We start from the raw sequence: 25237 nt of genomic DNA, 5'->3' as shown, positions 1-25237 counted from the left end.
TCTTTACACGGGACAGTAAACTGGATCAACATCCATGTCAACACAGACACAGACTGCATAACTGGTCAAGATTTTAATAGATCTTTCACAGAAAGAATCAGGTGATAATCATCAAAGAGACGATTTACTTTCAAATTTGGGAAGAGCATTATGTTCATTTAAAAGAAAAATCAACTTCAGTACTTCATCTTACAACTACGAGATCTTTATGCTATAATTACAAGACTAAAAGGCAGAAGGTATTAAACTGAGTAATCTCACATGGATCAGAGCGTGCTTTTGGCTTAAATAAGTACAATTTAACATGTCTGTCTGCATGTTTGATATATGCAATGTATACTTTTCTACAAAGATCAGGAAACAAAACAGTGATCATTACATCCACGTAAATGTGCACCTGCGTTACAACAGCATGCATCCTCAGAGTCTTTTCCTCTTACAAAAACTATGTGAATCCCCAAAAGCATATGAACTTCAACAGTTCTAGATTATAGGTTCATTCCTTCTTAGTTTTCTTTTTCTATCACAGTATGGCATCAGACATAGTATCTATCCTATGCACAGAGTATATAGCAGTATAACACACACAATCAACCACATGATCAATCATTATTCTGACATTTTGATTTCACTTTTTTCAATATAGGACACATTATTATCAGAAGACGACCTTTGTGAAATTCTAACTGAAATCTGGCAGATTATTATATTTTTTTAGATGCTAAAAAATCTAGAGGATGGTAGCAACATCAGTGTTTTTCTTTTGGAAGCTGTCAGATATTCAACTATGGAGCCACTGAAGTCAAGCAAGTTGATGTATTTTTTTATAATTTGAACCTCTGCACAAAAAAAAAATTTAAAAAAAATCACCTTTTGGTACTTTTGGGGCTCCAGGCAAAACTGTTTTAGCTATAACCATGAACAAGGGATGTTTTATGGTACTCTTATGTGGAGTAGGAGTTTGCACCTCATCTAAAAAGCCATTTTGATGCCCATGAGGCTCCAAAAAATGACACAATTAAGAGCTGACATTACATTAAGAAAGAGACAAGTAATCCATCTATTGGCTTTCCTAAAACACTGCATGATGATCTCTTACTTTAGTGATTACATGCTGAAACAGCCACCTCTTAATGCAATGGTCTTGAGAGATTCACAGTAAAGCATACAATGGCTGCAAGTGCATTTAAATAAGCACAAGTAACAAAGTATTTTAGACAATATCAGTTCTCAAGAGATTAGCAGAGCTTTTTCCTTTTTAAAGCTCACTTCATATGGTCACAAAATTTACCGTTAATAATTATTTACAGTGGTTTCACCCATTATAAGTTAGAAAAAAATAAACAGACAGGCTTTCATCTTGCATTAATGCAACACAGTAGATCTTATCTGATCAATGGATGAAAACAAACATTTCATAACAAAAGAAAAAATATATACAAATGAAATTAAAACAAAAAGTAGATGTATTAGTGAAGAGAAACATGCACAAGATTTATATATATTGAGTAAAATTCTCCACTACAGGACAGATTAGTGCTGTATATAACAGTATACTTATCTGTGCAGTAACAACTTTACAAAACTAAAAATATATGACCTTAGTCCTGTTGCATTGCATTGATGAGCATTAGTCATTATAATAACACACTGTACACTCTGAGTGATTTATAAACTACATTCTAGCATATCACTGGTGTTAACTTATATAAAAACAGAAAGAACACAGACTGAAGTTGTTTGCATTGTCCTGCATGTATCTTGAGTTTTGTCACTGAACACAAATCTTTCACAGTTGCACGGTCTAGAGACCACATACATTTAGTTGGACCTGCAAAGGAGTTTGGCACAGAAAGTTGACTAGATAAACTATCTGTGCTATTTTTGCATGTTCTGGATGCTTTTACAGTAATAAAATGTAATGTAAGGTGATGTGATGTAACGAAATGTGGCATTTATGGAGCAAAGTGCCTTATCTACTGCTGTGGAAGCCAGAGAAGATTAGTGCTGCCACATATGTGGACTAGGTAAAACCCCAAACAAGATTATAGTTCTCTTCTTACTATTTGGTAATATAGAACATATGACTGGTAAAAAAAAAAGGCAGCATTCTTTTGTAATAAAACAAAAAACAAAACCATAAAATGAATGATGCAGGCTGAATTGAAGGCTGTATTTATGGTCCTAAACTGTGGAACTCACTGTCTTGCAATATAAGAATGGCAGCTCTCTTGTATTTTTAAAAGCAACTTAAAGACTTTTTTTTAAAAATCAGGCTTTTTAATATGGAGTAACATCACAATCTTAATTTTAACCTTTAATGGTTGGGTTTCACCATATTGTATCCCTGCATTTTACTTGTAATTTATTATCCTATTCTATAGACATTTAATTATCTTTTTTGTTTGTATGTTTGTTTTGATTAGGGCCTTTTTGTGTTTTTATATATTGTTTTATTGTTTTATTGTTATTTTCTAGTCTTGCAAAACTTTATGTATAGTTCTTAATTTTAATTTTGCTATGTAAGCCACTTTGGGCTGCATGTTTGTATAAATGGTGCTATATAAATAAAGTTGAGTTAGCTTGAGTCATAAGAAGTATCTGTTTTACCTTTGCTATCCACCAGTGTAAATGAAGAGTGGTGATGGAGGAGAGGGTGGTACCCAGTCAAAGGAATCTCTGAAGGAGCTGAAAATCTTGCAGTGAAGGATGATATACTCATATACTGCAATGCTGTGCATTATCTATGGAATGCCTTTACAAGTTTTACTTATGTGAGTGCGTTTGTGTGTGTGTCAGTGCAGTTGCAAATGTGTGATATGTGCGTTTGACCCTGTGTTGAGCACTCATCAGGGATTTTATGCTCTTTAAAACATTCATGTTTTTTTTTCCTTTTGTTTTTTACCCTGCAGTCTTATATGTAATGACCCTATAGGTCTGCTGTTCTTACTGTTTAATTATGGCAAGGCGGTTAGTTTATGTGGAATATTATTGAAAACACATTCACTTACATTGAATCAGTAGTTGCAGTTACTAAAGTAACATCTGTGAGCCTTGGAGGAGCCACAGAGCTTCATTCATCAAGTGCAGTTCTCGGATCAATTTTTGATTCTAAAATTATCAACATATTCACTCTGAATTTGGGCTGCCAGCTTCACGATGAATCTCAATCACCACAACGTCTAGCCTGACTGAAATGTGGAGAAAAGCTGGAATGCAATATCCTCAATGCCGAATTTAATAGGGTTTCCTCAACTTGTCTCAAGTGGCTGTGGCTCTTCTTCTTCCTGGTTGGTGCCATCAGGAAGTTGTTTGCTCCAGTAACTGCACTGGCCAAAGGTGTCAGAGCAGGGGAAGTCTGCTCCTTCCTCTCGAGCTTGGACCGGGAAGACATGGTCGACCATATCGCACAGGCGCCCATAACTGAAAAAGAGACAAACAGACGTTTGCAGACAGAAGTCACGCAGTCAAACACACATGTATGGAGTCAGATCAGATAAATGACAAGTGAAACAAAACATATCTTACGAGGAGATGTTGGTTTTGGCATGCTCTTGTACCAGCTCCCCCTTGGGATTGACGGTGAAAATTCTGTTCAGAGGAACACCCACTTCCTTATAGGAATACACATCCTGAAATCACACATTCACATACCCTCAACATCACCATCAAGAGCAAGAACACTACAGCACAGCAGGACTGAATATAAATTATTACTATCAACACAGAAACAACTACATTTTCTGTATGAAGTATAACAGTGTGGTCCTGTTGTTACAAAGAGTGTACATGCTTGTTCTGAGCAGAAATCTCACCGTAGCTCTGTTGCCAAAAGCAGCGTAGAAAGGTTCAGTGTTCGGGTAGAAAAGGTGCTTTATGTCTGTGAGACACTCAATCTTAAACTTCTCTGGTTTCTTTTCAATCACCTCCCTACACAACATAGTATGATGTCAAAAACATTGTTCACAACAGCTCGGAAAATAAAAAGTGATATACTGGCTAATGGATACAAAAGAAATGAAAATAGACATGAAATAAAAGCATGACCCCTGCAAACCCCTAAAATTGTAGAAATATCAATGATTGATGGGTGCCTGTCAGCCTTTTGCTATAACAGCATAAACAAATTAGTCATTACTGTGTATCTGCTCCTGATAAAAATTAAATATCATATGAAAGTAACTATTTTTCACTGTTTAATAATTTCAGTTTTGTTTTCGTGGCTTTAAAGGCCATATGAATTCTCATTACATGTGTCTGACCTGTGCAATGCAGAAAAAAGACTGCTGGGGCTAAGCAGCACGGGGCCCATTGGCAGCATGGTTCCCCTCTCATTGACCCAGTGCAGGTAGCCTCGCGTCATATCTGCCATGCCAATGGCCCTCGCTGAGCAATACATGAATTTATATCCATTCCTGAGAGAGAGAGAGAAATATACGGAGAGAACTTGCACTTAGCTGTGTACTCTAATTTGAATAAGGAATCAACAGAACGATGACAAGCCATTACATATTTGAGTTAAAGGCCCCTTATTTTCAGGTTCATGCTGGTATTTGGGGTCACTGCAAAAACATGTTTAAATGCTTTATTGTTCAAAAACACATTATTTTTCTCATACTGTCTGCCTGAATATACCTGTATTCACTCTCTATCTGCAACACTTTAGTGTTTGTCTCTTTAAGCCCTTCCTCTACAAAAACCCAGGCTGCGCTGATTGGTCAGTGTTTACAGTAGCATTTTTCACTGAAGCCGGAAAATGATTTTAACAGCGCTGCTGATGAATTTTCTTCCTTTATACAGTAAAGTTGTAACATCTCAACTTCACAGAAGTCCTGACAACTCATTTAAAGTCACATTTTCTGATTACGGACTGGGTGCATTTGTCTGTGGATTAAGCGTTTTGATACCTTCACAGTATTTATATAGAATCTCTATGTGCTTTATATTAAAGAGGAAATTGAAATTTGACTTTTTACAATATGGGACCTTTAAAAGAAAAAATAGTAAACTAAACAAATAAATCTTATATTTGTAATATGTGAGCAAATGTAGCCCTTGGCTTTACATCTGCACCATGTACACTTTGTGCCGGTAGCACTCACTGGCTGACTTTGTGGTAGAGTCGTGCGATACCCTGGTGGGTCCAGTCTTTACCCAGTGTGGGAAGGATGTGACCCAGGGTGTCTGACCTACAGCACAGAGCATAAAAAAAACATCACACAATCAATACAGATACAACAACTGGTAAAAAGTTGAAACTGAACTGCTAAAGGCTGGTTTGTAAATATCACCTATTAGCTAAAAGCAGTGAGAGTGGGACGATCTTGCTCTCTGTTACCTGGTGATGGTTCCATCTATATCGGAGATGACTATCTTGTCATCCCAGCTCCAAAGATAGATTGTGCCATGGCAGCGACAGGTGCCCTGATACTGAGTGGTCACGCTGAACACCACTTCATTAGGACCCTCCATCAGCTGCAGGCTAGCCTGTAAACAGATGAAAGAGGGAAGCACAGACACACAGCTTGAAAGGAGGGTTAAAAAGCTTTTTTTTCAGCCTGAGGCTACTCCAGGTATGGAAAACATGCAATAACACGACAATGCATGGTGTATTCTTCTAAACAAATTTAAGAATAACACCATTCATTCAAAGATATGCAAATGTATCCAACTATCTTTCATTCCAGTGTACAGAGATAGAGAGTGTAGTCTATAGAGCCACACATTTCCATTCTTGTGGACAATTTCCAGATTGAGAAAGAAGTTAGTTTAACAGAAAACATTATATGCATTTTTGTTATGGAAGTAAAGTATGTAATTTTCCCACTTTCTTACATTATCATAGTGTGCAATACATTACAAGTCCCTACAGAGCTTCAAAGATGCCATAAACTAACTTGTGCGCATGTTTTTATCCCAATTTAGATCAATAAATACACACCAGTTGCTCTGAGGTAAGCCGAAGAGTCTTCTTGTAATAGACACTGCCAGAGCTCATGAGGAGCTCTGACTGGCAGGATCCTGTCGCCTGATTGGGCGATCTGTGGTCCTCATCACTAGACGATGACTCATCTTTCATCCTGAATTTTAAAGACAATAAATGTGGTGAAACTAGGAAAAAAATAGTGTGTTTGGGAGAGAAATGTAGTGATTAAAAGCTTATAAAAAAAGAAGCAGGCAAAAACTTGTCTGAAGTCACCTGTTCACTGGGGACATAGTGAGTGAGCTCTCTCCACTGTCACCTCCTGCATCTGTCACTGATTCCTGAAGGGCACAAAGGTCAAAGGTCAAACATGGCTTAATCGACTGAAACATTCTTATGTGTTGATCTAAGGAACAAATATGGCTCCCAGCTTTTGCCTAATATTCTTCCCCCAACTCCGACACTCTTTACCATGTTGATAATGAAGGCTAAGGACAACATAAGCTTCTTTTAAATTCTTACAAAACTTTACTTCAAAAACTGCCTAGTTACATCTACTCTCAGGTTGCATTAAATTCACCTAAAATTGTCATGTTTCAGGACATCTTGGCATTAGCTGTACCTCATGTTTACACATAACATGGCTTCAATACGATGCTACATGCATACAGGTGGAATGAGCTCGTTCTAAGTTACACTCTCCTATTCCATTTGAACATTGTAAAAGGTTTATGTTTGTCTATGTTTAAACTGTATGTTTGTACCTAAGACTCTCATGAAAAAAGAGATTAAGATCTCAAAAAGCCTACCTGTTTTATTCAAAGATTTTTTTTAAGAAAAGAAAAAAAGGACATTTTTTATCCTAAAAAATCTCACCAGTAATGTGTGTATCTCTGTACTTACTGATTTAGAGTCGCTGTTCCGACTCCTCCATGAGAACCACCAGCGTCCTCCTTTCTTTGGCATCTTCTCCTTCATAATGTTCTCCACTGAGGCCTGGAGACAACCATGCACATACAACTCAAAACCGACTGAAAATGTAACTCATAACTGACTGAAAAAAATAAAATCAGAGTGAAGCAGAGAACATGAGTAAACCCATAACAACTGAACAGAAAGTACAAAAAAAGTAAAAGTAATAAACAGCACATTTCAACCACACTAAACTCCAATGAAATCACAAAAATAAAGGCAGTTACAGGTGGAAATCCGATGGCACAAAAGACAAATTAATAAAACCTGAACAGAACAGACTTCTAAAGATTGTGACTGGATAGCAGTGGGAGTAAAATGCAAGATACATCACAATGAGATAAAGAGAGACATGCAAGACAGAAAACAACAAGAACAACAAAAAGAAAAAAACAGACAAAGACATGCCCTGACATACATCCAAGCAAAGCAAAAAAACATCCTACAGGTTGGGAAGGGCTGGAGCCAAACAGACCAGGGAGGCAGTATGAGAAGAGGCCAAAAGCAGAAAACACATAACTCAAACACCAACACTTAGTACACACAAACATCAATGGATGGTGGGAGAAAGAAAATGTGTAAATGAAAGGGAAAAAATAAGGAGGGGGATAAAGACATGACATTATTAAAGTGTTAGGGAAACAGATTAAAATACATATTTCACTGTGGAATAAAACAAACAGTGCTGATGTGACGTCTGGGTGTGTTTATATGCAGCCAATTCAAAGAAACCGGCATATCAGAGTATCCAAAACAGTGCTGTCAGATATGTCCTTAATGTAAAAAGTCAAATATCATGTGCAGTTTACATTAACCAAAATGGTTTCATATTGTTTATTATGAGAAACAAATGTAAATAGACATTCTCTGGTACCATTTGGATACATTTCGTGAAAAAAGGGGACACTGGTAAATGACAAAACTGTAGTGACACATCAGATTAGGGAGAATTAATTGCAAAATGCTGGGAGTGCACAAAAGAGAGTGATGCCAGGGTTGCAGTGCAGTAAAAGACACCAACACATAATATATTCAAATAACTTAAAAGTAACTTAAATATTGTTGTTTTGAATGTTTTGCCACTCAGTCTTTGCTTTATAACTTTTTTCCTCAGTTACTACATGTTTGTTTTCAGGTTATGTGGGCCACTACAATAAATAATGAATAAAACTATAGAGAACATAAAAATAAAATAAGAACACTAGTGTGGCATACAATAGCATGTAACTACATATGATGACCACTAGTTGCATGGAACTATTTACATCTACTCAAATACTATACTTAAGTATATTTTTGAGGAATTTGTACTCTACCTGAGTATTTCTATTTCATGCTACAGAACTCTATACTTCTACTTAATTAGATTTCAGAAAGAAATATTGTACATTTTACTCTGTTGCATCCATTTGACAGTTTTTGCAGAATCAAATTTTAAGTTACAAATATTATGCATTTTGTAGATTAAACTAACCATGAACATGCTGCTTACACAATATGCATCAGTAACAATAATAACAATGATAATAATAATACCATGTAAGAAAATATATAATAAAATATATAATAATGTAAAACTGAGAGCTGTTGCATAATTAGTACTAATTATTATAATTAGATACTTTAACTACCTTTTGGTATTAATAATGGGTACTTTAACTTAAATACCTACTCCTCCTCTAACACCATGAGTTGATAACATAACAAAATACAGTCAACTGAAAACCAATGAGAGTATATATTTGTCTATCACTGTGGTGTTCTTACCTGCGGCAGTGGTTTCTGGTACACCTGCATGGCCAACATGACAGGAGCTGCTGTGCTCCAGTTGTAGTACCTACAACAGACAACAGAGGGAGCTATGAGCACTTGTAGTTCAGTTCTCTTTTGGAGAGGGCTGTCTATTTTGGATGTAGTGAGCATAGGACTGGATAAAATAAGACTTGGATTATTCTGCATGAGTTACATTAGAGTTTGTACACAGATATTTTGATATAGTTTTATAGATAAATTTAACATAGGGGGAGTACATGACAGACAAATTGATCACTTGGGTGGTAAAGTAGTAAGACAGCAAAAAAAGCGCATTTCCCAAAATGTCATACTATTCTTCTGAAATGTCTGTTTGTTAATGCAGCATGGTGCCACCAATGTTATTGATTTTGTTTTGTGATTTTGAAAAGATATATTGTATTTTACTTTAAAGGGTATTATATTATGAAATGACTGCCAGAGCTATAAATAAACTATTTATATAAGTTATGGTCCTGGAGAAGGTCTGCCAGGATTTCTAATACACACTAATGCAAAGACAGACTTTAGTCTAAAAATGTTATGACTACTAATAAAACAACAACTGGTGGCTGTTTCAGTTTCTGCACTTAGTCTAAATGTGTGCCACGCTTTGGTACTTAGTATAAGATCGCAGTACATACTTGTTTCCTATCTTTACCACCAGGTTAGGGTCATCGATTATAGAGGGGTTTTCAGAGAACTGCTGGTAGGAAATTGCCCTCTCCTGGAACTGCTCTGTAGCATGAAAAACACACACACACACACACACACACACACACACACACACACACACACACACACACAGACACAGACACACAGACACACAGGGCAAGAACACACGCAAATCAGCATGGCTGTGTTTTAAACAGAAAACAGGAAATAAGTTAAAATTCAACAGCGCTGCACTGTCCTTTTATCTTTTGTCCTTCTGTCATCACCTTCCATATCCTACCTCTTGTGATCTCCCTGTTGTCAGTGAGTCCACCGCACAAAGAGATGGCCACATGAGGCAGGTCCCCCACGTGGTCAGACAAACTGTCCACACCGCTGTCCATACCACTGCTGCTCACAGACTGCGGGGACTGATTAGCACTCCGCGCTCCCATCATCAACATATCGGAGTCAGCTTTCATTGAGCTACTGCCTCCATCACTGAGAGTGAAACACACACACTCTAACACACATGCTTCTCTGAAACATGAAATAAATTAAATAAACTCTTGCCTTAAGTGTTCTAGAGTACTGAAAGAACAGCAGCTAATCTTAAAAGTCAGCAATATTCACAGCAGCCAACTACGGCCACCACAATTATTTAACTGTAATAGCTGTAATTACTGAAAGTATTTACAATACAGCAGTGATCATTTTTTAAATAGTCAAAAAGTAACTTCTGAATAACAGGACACTAATAAACATCTCTGAGGGTGAATTACGCCACATGAAAGCCCAGTAGGCATATGTATTTGGTTTGGAGTACGTTTTCCACTCATATAAAGATATATAAAGTACACAAACATTTTCAGTACATGTATATGTTCATTACTGAACCTTTTAGGAAAGTAGAGAGCAGCTACTTCAGGCTCCAGCTCTGTGATGTCATCCAGGTATACGCCATCAGCACCAAGGTGTTGGCTCCTCTTCTCTAATGAGACACAATATTACACATTGTTAGTAGCATGAAGATGACACAAACAGACATTTTGAGCTCAAGATCCTTTGTTTTTTTTTTGTGATAGAGCGGTGATACCTTTCTTCTTAGATGGTGAATCAGTTCTCCTGACAGGACTTCCTCTATTTCCACCTTCGTCAATGTGATCAAGGAGAATCCTGGGAGATGCTGAGCAGGCTGTTAAACCCTCCATCTCTTCACATGCTGGCCCAACACTTTCTACCTCTCTCCCTTCAGAGAAAAAACACACAGCACACAATCAACTGATACATTAAAAAAAAACAATCGTAAAATATAAAATGACATGAAAGAAAAAAACATTACATAAGCTTTCGGGTCACTAGGATCTTCTCATACATGAGGGTTACTTTATTATCCAAATTTACATTAGGATTTTGCAATTTTACAATCACTTCATTTACCACTCAAATCAGGCTGCTGATTTATGATTCATCCATGAAAAAGTTAAGTCACATTTGATTTATGCAGAGAGGGCAAGTTTGTAAAATATGAACTTAAAACAACAAAAACACCACTAGAGGTCACTGAAATGCTGCAAATCTGTCAGGGGCGCAAGCATTTCACAGAAAGCTTTCAGCTTGATGTGATGAAGTGAGTTACAGTAAAATTTACAGAATTAATTATCATTTTACACTGTGATGTCATTCTAGCTACTTAAAAGAATACTTTGCACATCAAAAGCAATTTTGTCTTCCATGTAATTGCCATGCTCACCTGCAGCCCTGTCCCCAGTCTTTGTGGTTGGTTCGACCCTGGCTCCATTTTTGCTTTCTTCAGTGTCCTTGTCCCCACTGTGAGCAGCGGTCTCCCCTGGCTGGGGAGCATAGACAGTGAGGGAGGGGGGTTCAGAGTCATTGATGGCTCTGAAGTGAGTGCTGGCAGACACCGGGACGGAGACTGCTGGGACAGGGTCCTGCTTCTGGTGGGAGGTCAGGAAGGACGGCTATGACAGAGAGAGGGATTAAAGTTATTTCACAATCTTTTTTTGTAGGTGTGCTCAGAAATGTTTATACTGTTTCTATGCCTATTCACTCTCTTTAGTTCAGAAGACTGGCATCACTAACACATACAAAATGTATCTAAAATACACATTTTATAATAAATAAGCGGCTGGAGCCAGCTGTCTGTTAGCTTAACATGGGGAGAAAAAAGGGAAATGGGGAAAACAGCTTGCAGATTTAGCTTACCTACCAGCAAATCCTTAGCTCATTAATAAACACACTACTTCTCCTTTGTTTAATCCACAGAAATACAAAGGCGGGAAATTGACAATTTTATTTATGGTTGGTTAGGTGCCTGGCTATTTCTTGGTCAGGCATAACTTTCTGTATCCTCTGGTTGCCTGGCAACTGCTACTTACATCAATAAAGTTTAACAATAAACTGCAGAGGTGCTTTTAGGCAGATTTTGTTACAGTTGGGCAGATTCAGGCTTGTGGTTTCCAGTCTTCGTGCTGTGCTAAGCTAACAGGCTGCTGGTGTAAGCTGCATATTAAACATACAGACTAATAATTAAACAAATGTCAAGGTCAAAGTGCTGAAGTACTTTCTGCAGTGTGTGTGTGTGTGTGTGTGTGTGTGTGTGTGTGTGTGTGTGTGTGTGTGTGTGTGTGTGTGTGTGTGTGTGTGTGTGTGTGTGAGAGAGAATACCTGGGCAGCCTGTGGCAGCTCTCCCCAAGTCCACAACATCTCAGGATTGTCTTTGTTCTGATTGGACAGCTCTGAGTCACTCTTTGGCGTTGATGACCGTGAATCATCCAGACTGCTGGGAAAGTGAAAAACACTTGATTTGGATCAGTTTATACGCCACAATTAAACAGATAATAAACTTCAAAATACTAAAATGAATCACAAATCCTAATGTATATATAATAATATATAATTTTAATAACTCCCAAATATCGCATAGACTTCCTGCAAACAGTGAGATTTTTCTTCCTTGGTTCTTAATTTCTAGCATTCAGAGAGAGTAAAACTGAGGGTGATACCTAACAGCAGAGGGGAAGTGAGAAGTCTGCTGAGGACAAGAGATGGACAGACCACAGGGTGTAGAGAGAGACAGAGTCTCCTTAATCACATGGCTACAGGAAGGACAAAAACAGAAAAAGAAGATGAGGAGAGGGAAAGATAGCGTGAGAGACAGTGAATCATGATTATTATCAGAAAACGTATTAAAAATGCTTAATATGAACAGATAAAAAAAGAACTGAACAGAAGAGTTTACGAGACATTTAACAAAACGAGGGTATGTTAATCATAAAGTGTTTGTCTGTGTGTGTGTGTGTGTGTGTGTGTCTGGTGTAAAATTAATACCTCTGTAAACGGGGCCAATCAGTGCTGGGGTGTGTGTGCATGTTGGCTGTCGACCCCTGATCACCGTACACAGCTCTGAACACAAACACACACATGCAGGGAGACATCAGTCATATGTACAATATTTCACAACCTGTGCACATGCCACACTGTATAAAGTCCAAATTAAGACAAACAAGTCATTTGTTTATGTTCATAAAAATGTCCTGACATGCTCTGAAACCCCAATCACAATCTGTTCATGTCATCCTCACTTTGAGAAAAATACTTGTGCAGCCTGTTTGTCAGTAACCACATGTCACAAACCAGCCTAAAATATTCATATAAAGTACAGTATGAAGAATGACGCACATTCTTTCATGTCTTTAAGAGTTCTCCCGCCCTAACAAGTGGCTGACTTTCTTAGAAAACAGCCATCATTTCAAAGAGACAGAGAACACTGTGGCAACAGGATGAATTCGTGGAGTGCATCCCACAATCAAAGCCGGTTTACAGCACAGGCACATAAACACAAACATGTACAGACATGCAGACTAACCCATTGATTCTTATCTCCCATACATTTCCCTACCCTTTTAATCAGAGTCACTGAAATTATTTTACTGAATTGAGACCAAATAAAAAAGGTCTAAAGGCTCTGAAAACCTTTTTTTTTTTTTAAATTAAACTTTATGTGTAATGGTTTGGTTTCCTACATAAACACATTTTTCTGCCAAGGGAAGGACAATCTTGGTCATTTTACATAGTAAATATTTGATATATATTTATCTTTTTCTCTATATCTTTTTTTCTCCCTGTGCTCATCTTGCTCCTTTGAGGACTGATGGCAGTTAATGGGTTATTTGCTCACTGTCACACTACACCCTCGTGGTTACAATAAAGCAGGTTGGCTGCGTCATTCAGCCCTGACACAACAAGCCGTCGGTTAGCTGTCGGTCAATGTTGGGCCATCAGTGAGCATTTTTCGCCCTAGTCTCTGCAGTGTGTTCAACTCCGTTGGTCCTTATCAGCCCCTGTCGGCTTTTTTTTCAGGTCATTCAGCATATTTAAATTGTGTTGGAGACCATATAGCCGGGAATAAATCCCTCTGATTGGCAGTTCAGCTCAACGCAGTAGAGAGCTCTTTCGTAAAAACGTTTCCTGGTGGTTTGAGTTGTTCACTGCCGCATGATTAATATGCTTTGTTCTTTCAACATTTTATTATGATGCTAACTGGCAACTGGTGTCATGATGGTCTTCTGGTTTCCCTGTTTGAAGTGCACAGATGGTGGGCTGACATTTTATTTAAGTACAATCATTCCTTCAACCGTTACTACTTGATTGACTAAAGCACAATTTCAAACAAGACTAATAGTCTACAGCCATGCAAACGGATCTGTGAGGCTTCCTACTTGGGGCTAAATGCGAATGTGAGCGTGCTAGCATTACTAGTCATTACAAGTCATCCTAAGGACATGAATGTTTATGCAAAATGCCATGGCATCCATCCAATGGCTGTTGAGATATTTCTGTCTTGTTACCCTCCAAAGAGCCACACTGCTATACATGGACAAATTCCAATTCGAGCATTAACGGAAAGTCCTCAGTCTTTTTTTGTATTGCCCTTTTTCAAGCCACTGGAACAACAACTCACACTCATTCATGCATGACAGCCAAAAAACTCATACACAAGTCACTCTGCTTAACAAAATTAAGAGTTGCAATTGGCAGTGGCTCATCTGCTCCAGAAACATCATTGTGAGTGACTGCTGAGGAAGGTTGTTTACCACATTATGAAACAGATTGACATTTAACCCCAACACAGCCCTCTCTCTCTCTTTCTCTCTCACTCAAAAAAAATAACATGGAGGGGAGGCCTTTTCAAACTTCTTTAACCGTCTGGACCTACTGCAAATACAACGTATACTAAGATATTTTTCAGTTTTCTATCAATACCAAAAGACTAAGATGTTCAAACTTAAACACCCAAACAAACACTTCATGTACACACACATACACACCTGCTGCTGTCACCCTCTCTCTCCTCATCTGAGCTCAAGTCAATAGAAAACATGTCTTCATCCTCTGAGAACTCCTCTCCGCTCTCCTCTCTCCTCCCTCCTCCTCCTCCGCCGCCTGCCTCTGGCCGTGCCTTCCTCCTCCTCTTCCTCCTCTTCTTGATCATCCCACCATCACTTTGCTGTGGTCCCAGGCTCTGAACAGGAAGTGAGCTGCAGGGGAGGGTGTCTGTGTGATGTGAGAGAATGTGAGAAAACTGTTTCAAGAAGCATGCACACAAATTATTATTATTATTATTATTATTATTATTATTATTATTATTATTATTATTATTATTATTATTATTATTATTATTATTATTTTTGATCAACAGGTCCTACCATGATGACGGGAGCTGCCCCTGCCAAGCTGCGACTCCATTAACTCCGCCCCTGTTGACATGATGGGTGACGTCGCCAGGTAAGATGGGACAATTTCCTGTCAGCATAGAAACATGACGTGATCATGACGTCATTGATATAAACAAAAATCATGAATAACTTCTTACTCAAATTAAAATCAACAGCAATGCATGTAAAATGATTTGTCAAGTGGGATCATAAGGGAAAATAAGGGATCATAAGACAACGAAGGGTAAGAAATAGAGAATCTGCAGCTATGCTTCATTTGACGCACCGACGTCAGAGAACTAGTGGCGATAAAGGCCAGCTGTTGTGTTCCAAGTGGCAACCTCAAGGGCTGAAAAATTAAGCCAATGTGGACATGCAAAACTGCAGTTCCTCAAATGGCCACTTGAGGCTGTCTCCAAAACAGAGTAAATCCTTGCAGACCCCGCATGTTAAAATTCCCAATGTTACAGCAAAAATAAACATGTTTACAGCTTGATACGAAAAAATGTTTTGGTCTTTATAGTCAACTTAAAACCTTATGACAACTGTAAGAGGGAGGTTTTTTTATATTAAATAACATCCATATACATTTTATTGAAGCCCAAAGTTTATGAGGCTTCAAAACAGCAGTCCACAAACCAATAAGTGACGTCACGGTAACTCGGTCCATTATTTATACGGTCTATGGTTGTGTTGCCTCACATCATCTATGACTTGGCCAAAGAGTTACACATGAACCAGCTAGTTAGCCAGTTAGCACATTAACAACACAACCTGCAATCATAAGAACAAAATATATTGACCATGCACCTGCAAGCAGCAACACAAACAGTAATATATAGCGTTCTTGCAGTTTGCACTGCAGGCAATAACAAACCTTTTCTGCTAAAGAGCGCAATGGCTAGAAAAACAGTCTTAGGCTCTTTGAGCACACCAAGTCATAGGTGAGTGAGACACAGACAAGAGTCAGACTTCGTTGTCACTAGTTCTTTGATGTTGGTTTGGTGTGTCTGGGCCTTAAGGCAGCTAAGCTAAATACTGGCATGGTAACATGCTCACAATGACAATGCTAATATATGTTCAGCAGACACAGTGGTTTAAATAGTGTTGCTGATTAACAAAAAATATTTTTATTTTCCGCATGTGAGTCTACATAATCTGGTGGGAATTTGAGTTTAAACTCAGATTAGTAAAATCACAGAGATTTGCTCATCGGAGTCTCACTACAGGGATTTTGCCAGAAAGAGACATAGCGAGACTGAGAGGGACAGATAAAGAGATGATGCAAAGAGTGTAGACTGACACATGCCTCGCAGTGCACGTGTCCTAATGCAGTCCAACACAGCCCAATTCATTTTGATCAGAGAGAAAAAGAGACTGTGCTCAGGATGAGCCAGGTCACAGCTTATCTGCTCAGAGCTCTAACCTTGCTGGAAGCATCCACCAGAGAGCTCTTACAATTCATTTTAATGTTTCCTTATCAGTCCATTCACTGACCCATAAACATAAGAGATGTGTTCTTTTCAGTAAATTCGATTCGTTTTTTTGCAAAAAAAACTGAATCTACCTGAATCAAAGAAAAATGTGATGCATGAATTCTGTTTTCCGAAGGACTGTCTTTTGAGAAAATTTCACCTTGTTTACAAATGAGCAATACAGCATTTGTTTACTGCAAAAACTAGATGACATGGCGTAACAATTAAATTTATCAGAAAGATTACATAATAGCACAGAATTTAAATCACTAAATTGGTCACACTGAAATAAAAGTTGATTATACATGGGCTACATAATAAATAGATTAGGTAAACATGAAAACAATTAAACCCTTCTGTTTTCCTCTTTCAAAGCATTTAAATGTAACCACAACAAGTGGGTTTTATTACCACAGGTATACCAGCATTCCTGATGTCCTAGCCTGAAAATGAATTTCTGCAGAAACACTGGTTAATGTTTTACGTGTGGGATCTGTTTGCCATCATACAAGCCCAAACAAATTCAACTTTACCCCCTGAGGAAAAAAAAGGAGAGAGTAGAGGGGCAGTTGGATAGAGAAGATCTGGTTCGATGCCAAATAGTTCTTTTGAAAAAATGTTGTTGATCTCTTTCCATTCAAAGTAGTGAGGTGTTATATTGGAGTTAAAAAGACTGATGGAAGATAAACCTGTGTTCATACTTTGCATTTTGATCTCTGCTTTAATACTGTACAGTAAAATGTTGCAAGAGCCTTGTTTATCCTTCTCTTCTTTCACTATCTGTACCTCCATCTGACTGTCTCGTATTTCTTCCCGTCCGTCTGGACAGCACACAGATCAGTGACAGCCAGTTTCTGACTGCAGTCTGTGTGCAACCGACTGTAAGGAAGGTGAATCTGGCAGAGCTATAAATAGACCTCTGGTGGTTTTCCACTCTGCGGAGGAAAAGTTATGTCAAGAAGAGGACTTGACACAAAGCCCAAACGGTGGGACGGTCATGAAGAGAATTTGCAAAGAATTTCTCAGTTTTTGTTAAAATTTTAAAAAGCATCTAAAATACTCTCCCAGTCATTAAGGGCTGAGGCAATACAATACTCTTGTAGAGCCCAACCTCAATGGCACTTGCAGCACTTGTTGGAGAAAGGATCCAAATCTTTGACAGGGACAGTAAGTAATGAAAGTAGAATTAGACCAATGTAATCCCTCAGATAAGGAATTAGATCCCAGATTATCACATATTCTTCTTAATTCCTAACTGGAAATCGTAGCCAGCTCTCATCGTGCTGACCACTTGTGCATGTTTCCTTCAGTGCTCCCTCCAATGTCCCTGACCCTCCAACATCCCATGATTCCTAGCATGTCACTTTACAGAAACAGTTGTCAAAGCAAAAGGAAATGTTTCCTGGTCATAGTGTTTTCTGCTCTATTGGAATTTGTGCTGCACACACTTTTACATGATCTATTATGGATGCACAGAAAGCTGTTAAACTTGGTCTTTAGTATTGTTTTAATCAGGTTGTTGTGTAATTAGAATAACTTTGACTTCAGCACGTAGTGCAAGTAGCCTAAGGCTATGGTGGTATGGTATAAGTGCCTCATGGTCCTGTAAGGGCAAACATTTTTAGTTTTTGAATCCCTGTTGATGACTGAACCCTGAACTCCAGCATTAATACCAGCACATGCCCATGAATGCAATAGGAGAAGAGGTCTGCAATATAAAAAAACAAACAAAAAACAAAACCTGCAGTGGCTGCTGAGTTACTATTGACAATACACAGGAAAACATGACAAGAAGTAGCTCAGCAGTTGTGTTATAGAGAAAAATATTTACGTTTTTCAAAATTGCATGCTAAAATGTGAAAAACTGTCCACTGTGTGCCTGTTTGAACCTGACTGACCAGTATCTGTTCATGCTCTCTGTCTGTCCTGATGGTTTATTTGCAGGAAAATAAGAAAGTCATGCTGGCCATCCGGATGCCACAGAAGATCCTGTTCCTTCCTGCTGTTCATCTTTCAACTGATATGCTCAAAGTCTTTGTCTGCTGGTGTACAAACAGAATTTCAAGTCAGCTGATTGTTTTCAAAAATTTTCAAAATAGCTTGATGTCACTATTCACGTGTCTGGTAAGGTCATCCATCTCTATGCCAGGATCCGTTTTCCCAGACATAATGTCATCTAAATTTACGTATTCTGATTTTGTTTTTGTTTAATTCCTTATTCCTTAATTTCTTTGTTATTTCCTTTCCTCTCTTGCTTTCTCTTCCAAATCATTCCTTTCCTGATCCTTTATTGTTTGCCTTTCTTACTGCACTGCATTACATAAAATTGAATACAGTCGATGCTCTAAACCTAAACCTGCATGCATTGAAGCCTTCAACTTCTTCAACTTCCATTAGGCCATTCTGTTTGGATTTTTGGAGCCAAACGTTACACAGGCACAGTATAACGATGATAGCTCAGTGACTATTAAAAGATCGTGAGGACTCCACCGGCAGCTGCCTAACAGAACTCAATCTCATGTTGCATCTCAGACCACTAGAGAGGAGGGGCACATTTCTCCTTCTCATGGGCTTGTCTGAATAGAAAATTATACATCTAAATTTGAAAATTAAAATAACAACAACATGTCACCGCAGATTCATCAGTAAGTGGTGAAATCAGAACAACCACAATGCAAGAGTGTCCAAGTCAAGCACTGGCTGTACCTCAGTACATCCTGTCCGACCTTTATGTCAGTAAGTTATGCACCGTCCTATATTTGTGGGTGTTAACTGGCTCAAAGTAATGACTCTGTCAAACGTTACTCACCATTGTGTTCTCAGTCTCTTTGACAAAGAAGGCCTCTCCATTCTCTCCCAGCTTCATGTGCAAACTCACCGGCTCGCCATTAATCTCTATGTCCACCTGCAGCACAGAATAAAAGTCCTGGCATCAATAAAAAGTGACGGTTCATTTTCTAAGTAAATATCCACCTCGTCTAACAGATGATGTTTAATGTAACTTGCCCACAAAGATGTAGAAATGCACACATACACAGTGTTGGGGTTGCTGTACTGTAATTCCTTATAAATGTACTGTAATGCAGTATTGTTTTGTATTGATAATGAGTAAAAACAATATGGTCTCTGGCCTGCTGAAATATGTTCCTACATTAAACATAAAATATCATCAGAATTTTGTCACAGTGTGTGAATTTGACATGAATTGTAAGAACAATTTTGAATGCCAGGCTTTTATTTGTATAAAGGTACTTTTTACTGACAAAAAAGGCCGAGATACTTCTTCCAATACTGATTAAAACTCGTCTCATCACTTCTTATGAATGTTTTTGCCTTTGCTTTGATTCTTCTGTCAGAATACAAGTGTGAGGAACAGTCTCTGAACTCTCAAATTACCTGAACATAAAACTACACTGCACAGGAAAAAGAGAAAGAAAGATTGTGAAAGCGTGAGGGGCAGGCAGCACCCTATAATCTCACCACTTTCTCACGGGACCGCAGCACGCCCATCTTGCCGAAGCGGACGTGGAAGGGGGAGCACTGTAGAGAGCCATCTGGCTGACGCACCACGATGACATCTATACATCCAGACAGTGTTGCAGGGTTGAGTCCCCTGTACAGCTCCTTGACCTGCACAAACACCTGGCCCGCCAACTGACCCACATAGTTCATGGTCTGTAACTGGAGATGGACAGAGAAGAAAAAAAGCAGAGAGAGAGTTTTTGCTGATTATTTTCCTACAAAGATGGCTCCACCTTTTTTTTGTCCATTAAATTATGTTTGGTTTATATTTAAAGCCTTTAACATTTACACGGCATCACATTCTGGCAGGAATGGCTAACAGGGACCAAATTCTTGACTGATGAGATGATTTGCGTAACCATGAGGCCTCTCTGCCACATTAAAATACATTATTGATCCACTGAGTCCAATTACTGCCCACACACGCCAGCCAATCCCTGCTGCAGCTATAAACAATGACAGTATTCTTGTGGCCTTGCTGGGTGTGGGGTATGTTTATGGTTGTAGCTGGTTGTTGGTATGTGGGTGCAGGGATGTGAAAATATTTAGATTTAAAAAAAAACAAAAAAAAACATAATAAATATTTAAAAAGCCTGTTTTTCTCTGTGATGCAAATGCAGTTAATCAAAGGCGAGAACATGAATGCCAAACATGACCCTGGAGAGAGACACAGACAGGGAAATGCTTTCACTTGGCAGTTAGATGGGTTGTTGTTGATTCAGAGGGCAGAGAGAGACAGAATAGTGAGAAAATATATTCAGGAGAAATCAGCATTATTATTTATACTTATTATTAGATAAATACATTTTTATGCTTTCATACAAATACTTAAACATAGAAAATTCAGAGTATTTACAGTTTTCATGTTGGGCAACATCTAACACGAGCTAATGGTCCACTAATGGTCCTGTGGGAGCCACTGCAGGTATGACATCACTGAAGGTAGGTGGTAAACAGATTTTATAGAGCACACTGCAAAATGTCTAAAGCCACTTTTCATTTGTTGTGCAATGCAACAAAATCATTAATGTGCATGATTACAAGAGGTGTGGCCATGCTTGGCCACATACTATGTCAGCATTAGTCTCAACTTACTGATCTTTGTGCAAAATGTCAAATGAAGTTTGATGTTTCTGTGTCTCCATCTGTAATTTTCAACCCTCTAAAGATTTACATATTGCAATTTGTTCTTTGTTGACCACTGCATAGTTTTTGCATGACACTGTCTTTGGTATCCTTTTTTACCAGCTGGCACCTAGTAGCATAATGTTAGTTTATCATGGTTCTCACCTGCAATTTGACTGAATGCTGTTGGATCGGTTTAAACAAAGTGGATCTGGAGAATTAAATGCACTGGGAATTAATAACGACAGCACTGGCTGATAAAGTAAATGACGGGAAAGGAATTAAATTGTGGCACACTTTTAGATAACACACTTATGAATCTTTGGGCTTGGGGGGAAGGCCTCAAGTATTTTTTATTCAGAGGGTTCAAGTTCAAATAAAGTCACGTCACTGGTGTTAAAGTCCAAGTCTTCTTTAATTTTGTCTAATCTTTGTCATCAAATTTGTGACTCAAGTCTGCAAGCAAACACCATGCCATTCTTGTGTCTTTAAATTCAAACAAGGGCAGAAGCACTGCCAATGTCACACATCAGAATTACTTTCTCATTGTAACAATGAAGTATTGTATACACACACACACACACACACACACACACATAAAATACTGCATGTGACATCACTGTTTTATCTGTGTTGTAAAGTGTCCCACCTGCCACCTGCTTATGCTGACTCAGACACTTGCATCCTCTATCTCTCTGTCTCCCCACACACACATTATTACAGTGTGCCGAGGAAACAGATGGCTCAATATTCTGGCAGACCATGTGAGAACATTCTAATGACGTGGATAATTTAACACCCATCAATTACTGCAGAACGGGGCCCTTCTACTCTAATGACCCAGCATTATTCTGTTGTCCATCTGACCTGACTGAGACACTCAACATAGACTTGCTCTGACCAGCCTGCTACACACACATCGCAACGCAACACATTTAATGAGCAAAAAGCTTCATCGTGCCAAGGTTGAGCCAAATCCCACAAAATTAAATGTAGGTGTTTTGTTATCAAAATGTCACAAAAAATTAACAGACATAGAAACATATTTTGTCACGTGAGTGATATCTTGCCTGGCAGATAGTTTTACTTTTAAGTAGAAAGTAGCTCTAGTTAAACTCTTTACAATGACATCTGTGGATTATTCACAGAAACCAATACAGTTTCTGGAAAAATAATAATCTGTTTGAGATCCAGACTTTAATCTCTTAGTGTGACTTATTGCTTAAAAACTGGGAGTTTGATAGTTTGACAATGATTGCATAATTATTTGACCCCTTCAACTTTATTTCCTTTGTCTCACCAACACACACACATCCACATTCACACACACACACACACACACGCACAATGCACACACATCCATTTCTAGACATGCCATAGACCTGATTTCATTGTCAACATAGACCACGTGCAAACAGATGGGACCATTCTGACACACACACACACACACACACACACACACACACACACACACACACACACACACACACACACACACACACACACACAGACACCCAAAGCCTTGCCCACTTTTCCAGGAAATTTCTGTTTAACAGCCAATCACAATGCTTCTCTTTTCTCCAATTCCGTATTCTTTTATGAAAGAATCAACACAACTGTAAAAAAAAAACAAAAAAAAAAACACCACGGAGGCATCTTTAAACCTATTAAAAAGTAAAAGAAATAAGTCAATATGAACTCACTACAGCACAGACCACCACATAGAAACAGAGAGATAGACAGAGGAGAGGATTTACAGATTATGATGTGCAGGATTATCCAATTACATCAATTTACTGTGAATGCAGCAGCAGTCTGATACTATGGGATCACTGACTGGTACAACTACAAAGCTACAAGGACACACAGAGATGATTAATATATTATTGATGGCGATAATGATTTTTTTAAATGAACAACAAATGGCCTAAAAATAGAAAACACAAACAGCAGGAAATGGATTTTTTTTTTTTTTTTTACAAGAAAACGTCTGTGTTGACGCTAAATACAAAACGATTTCAACATGACTTCCATAATGTGTGATAGTGTCATGTGTGGCCTATAAGGAGACATGTAAACATCTGCACACGGGGTGAGGCTCTGCAGCCTGCACCGATCATTCAGACGCACATTATGATACGCAAAAACAACGCGAAAGCACACATTCAAGCATCTAAATGAGAACATACCTTTGTTTAAAATATGATGTTTAATATTTCTGTGACGGAAGGTTACTGTACAGCCCAGCAATCCTACTTACATTATTTATTGATGGCGCTCTTCGCTCCGGAATCTTTCCGCCATCCAAATGTTCCTCTAAATGGTCCTGTGCGGTGTTAGTCCCTTACATGACAGTCTTCAGGTCAAACATCTTCTCTATCGCTCTCCTGACATCTGATATTGCCTTCTCTGCTCGAGACTGCTTCGGTATTTAAACCGCAGTTAAAATATTCCTCCCACCGCCACAGGACTACATATACACAGCGATCCGATTGGCTGAGCCGGCGCTGACGTCACATAATGTTGTGAAAATGTTCCTCTCAAAATGAGTTGTATTTATGATTAGGCTATTTCACTGTGGTTTTACGCTATTTCTGGAGCCTAGCGTATTTACTACTCATATTGCTTTTTTATTGCATTAACTTATGTTAGGCTACTATTGTTGAATACATTTTATAAATGATACAGGTTGTGACTTAGGCTAAAGTCATTCATTCTGAATACTACTACTACTACTACTTATAATAATAATGATAATAATAATAATAAAAAACTTTATTTGTATAGCACCTTTAATACAAGAAATTCAGCCCAACCTGCTTTACAACAAAGAAATTACATGCACCAAGTGCTTCACATGAAAATACATAGAAGACATAAAGATAAGATCAGAATAGAATATGTGGAATGCATCTTCACATGGATAAAACCCACATGATAATACTATTAAAAGTAATATAAAAATAAGGATAAAAATAGAATGCACACAGAATGCATAAGATGGAAAATAAAACCCATTGAGATAATATTGACACAAAATAAAGCTAAAAATAGAGTGTATCAAATGCATAAAATTAAGGAAAATAGAACATTTTAAAGAGGCGCAGAAGTGCATAAGTGTAAGATAATTTGTAAGCAATGGCCTGTATAATAAGGTTGCCATGTTGTGGCTATGTCTTATCCTCACACAGCATGACACCAAATTTCTCAATTAAAGGGAAACACCACCAAAATTAAGAATTCCATTACATTATTTCAACAGCAGAGGAAAGTTCAGTCAACATGTGTGCACATGAGCTGCTCTCTCTCAAAGCCAGACAGCACAAAAGTAAGTCTCGCACTTGTGGTGTCGTAGGGTATAAAGTCGGGAGCTGCTCCATCGACAATGGGAGCCTGATTTTGTGAGCCCATACTTTTTTTTTTCTTTTACATACCCAGACGAGCTTTATTTTAATGTTATGTTCTCACTTGTGAAACAGAAAATGTGCCCATATACTCAGAACATTCCCCTGGGTGCCCTCAGTGTCATCTAGAACATCTTTCTCAATTTGTTAGTGGGGAAGCTCCATACTTTACACTTGAGGACATCACAAATTTGAGTTTTAGCACTCAGATTTTTAGATTTGGGAGAGATTTGTTACAGATGTATTTATATTTCACAGAAGGTCATTGTAAACTCTTTATAAGGAATGACTAATTAGATGGTGGCACAGAGTGTATTAAATTTTTCTCTGATGCAGATATTCTGATGTTTTATTTCAGCAGTTTTTCAAGATTTCTCTGAATTTTGGATTTTAAATTTTTGGCTCATTAAATGTGATTCAAAGGGATGACAAAAAATATTTCCATTCAAATCTTTCCACCTCTTTTTTTCAGTGCTGTCAGGCAAAGTGTCAGTTATCCAGCAGGGCCACATTAAATCTGCATAGTTTTGTCCATCATATGTAAACACCAAGTGCTTAATTGTCATACAGTGAGGCATGAATTTAAAAGAGATCATTTAAATTTCCCACAAGAATAGCAAGTTTATTGTTGCT

The 25237-nt window shown here is 38.2% G+C and overlaps 1 protein-coding gene across 4 annotated transcripts in view; it reads right to left on the bottom strand.

Annotated features, from left to right (window-relative positions):
* lpin1a (lipin 1a) overlaps positions 1 to 23635 on the bottom strand; it is a 23759-nt gene extending 124 nt beyond the window's left edge. Inside the window, exons 1-23 of one of the 4 annotated variants that reach the window (XM_042507921.2) lie at positions 23461 to 23635; positions 20034 to 20234; positions 19363 to 19458; positions 15070 to 15166; positions 14692 to 14917; positions 12692 to 12766; positions 12367 to 12459; positions 12029 to 12143; positions 11094 to 11322; positions 10437 to 10589; positions 10238 to 10331; positions 9642 to 9841; positions 9331 to 9424; positions 8663 to 8732; positions 6827 to 6919; positions 6200 to 6264; positions 5942 to 6080; positions 5339 to 5487; positions 5103 to 5189; positions 4263 to 4415; positions 3816 to 3930; positions 3529 to 3632; positions 1 to 3423 (exon numbers count right to left, since the gene is read on the bottom strand). The exon at positions 1 to 3423 is cut by the window's left edge and continues 124 nt beyond it. In XM_042507921.2, the coding sequence (XP_042363855.2) occupies positions 3252 to 3423; positions 3529 to 3632; positions 3816 to 3930; positions 4263 to 4415; positions 5103 to 5189; positions 5339 to 5487; positions 5942 to 6080; positions 6200 to 6264; positions 6827 to 6919; positions 8663 to 8732; positions 9331 to 9424; positions 9642 to 9841; positions 10238 to 10331; positions 10437 to 10589; positions 11094 to 11322; positions 12029 to 12143; positions 12367 to 12459; positions 12692 to 12766; positions 14692 to 14917; positions 15070 to 15166; positions 19363 to 19458; positions 20034 to 20225 (2811 nt within the window). In that variant the 5' untranslated portion in view covers positions 20226 to 20234; positions 23461 to 23635 and the 3' untranslated portion in view covers positions 1 to 3251. Of the gene's footprint in view, positions 3424 to 3528; positions 3633 to 3815; positions 3931 to 4262; positions 4416 to 5102; positions 5190 to 5338; positions 5488 to 5941; positions 6081 to 6199; positions 6265 to 6826; positions 6920 to 7341; positions 7429 to 8662; positions 8733 to 9330; positions 9425 to 9641; positions 9842 to 10237; positions 10332 to 10436; positions 10590 to 11093; positions 11323 to 12028; positions 12144 to 12366; positions 12460 to 12691; positions 12767 to 14691; positions 14918 to 15069; positions 15167 to 19362; positions 19459 to 20033; positions 20235 to 23460 lie in introns of those variants that run through there. The other 3 variants (XM_042508002.2, XM_088079277.1, XM_042508082.2) reach the window with 3 other exon arrangements.
* Between the last annotated feature and the right edge of the window lie 1602 nt (positions 23636 to 25237).

This window comes from Plectropomus leopardus, chromosome 1 (genome assembly GCF_026936395.1).
Source record: "Plectropomus leopardus strain MGB_pleo_1.0 chromosome 1, ASM2693639v1, whole genome shotgun sequence".
NCBI lineage: Eukaryota > Metazoa > Chordata > Actinopteri > Perciformes > Serranidae > Plectropomus > Plectropomus leopardus.
This window is presented reverse-complemented; position numbering and strand designations above follow the sequence as displayed.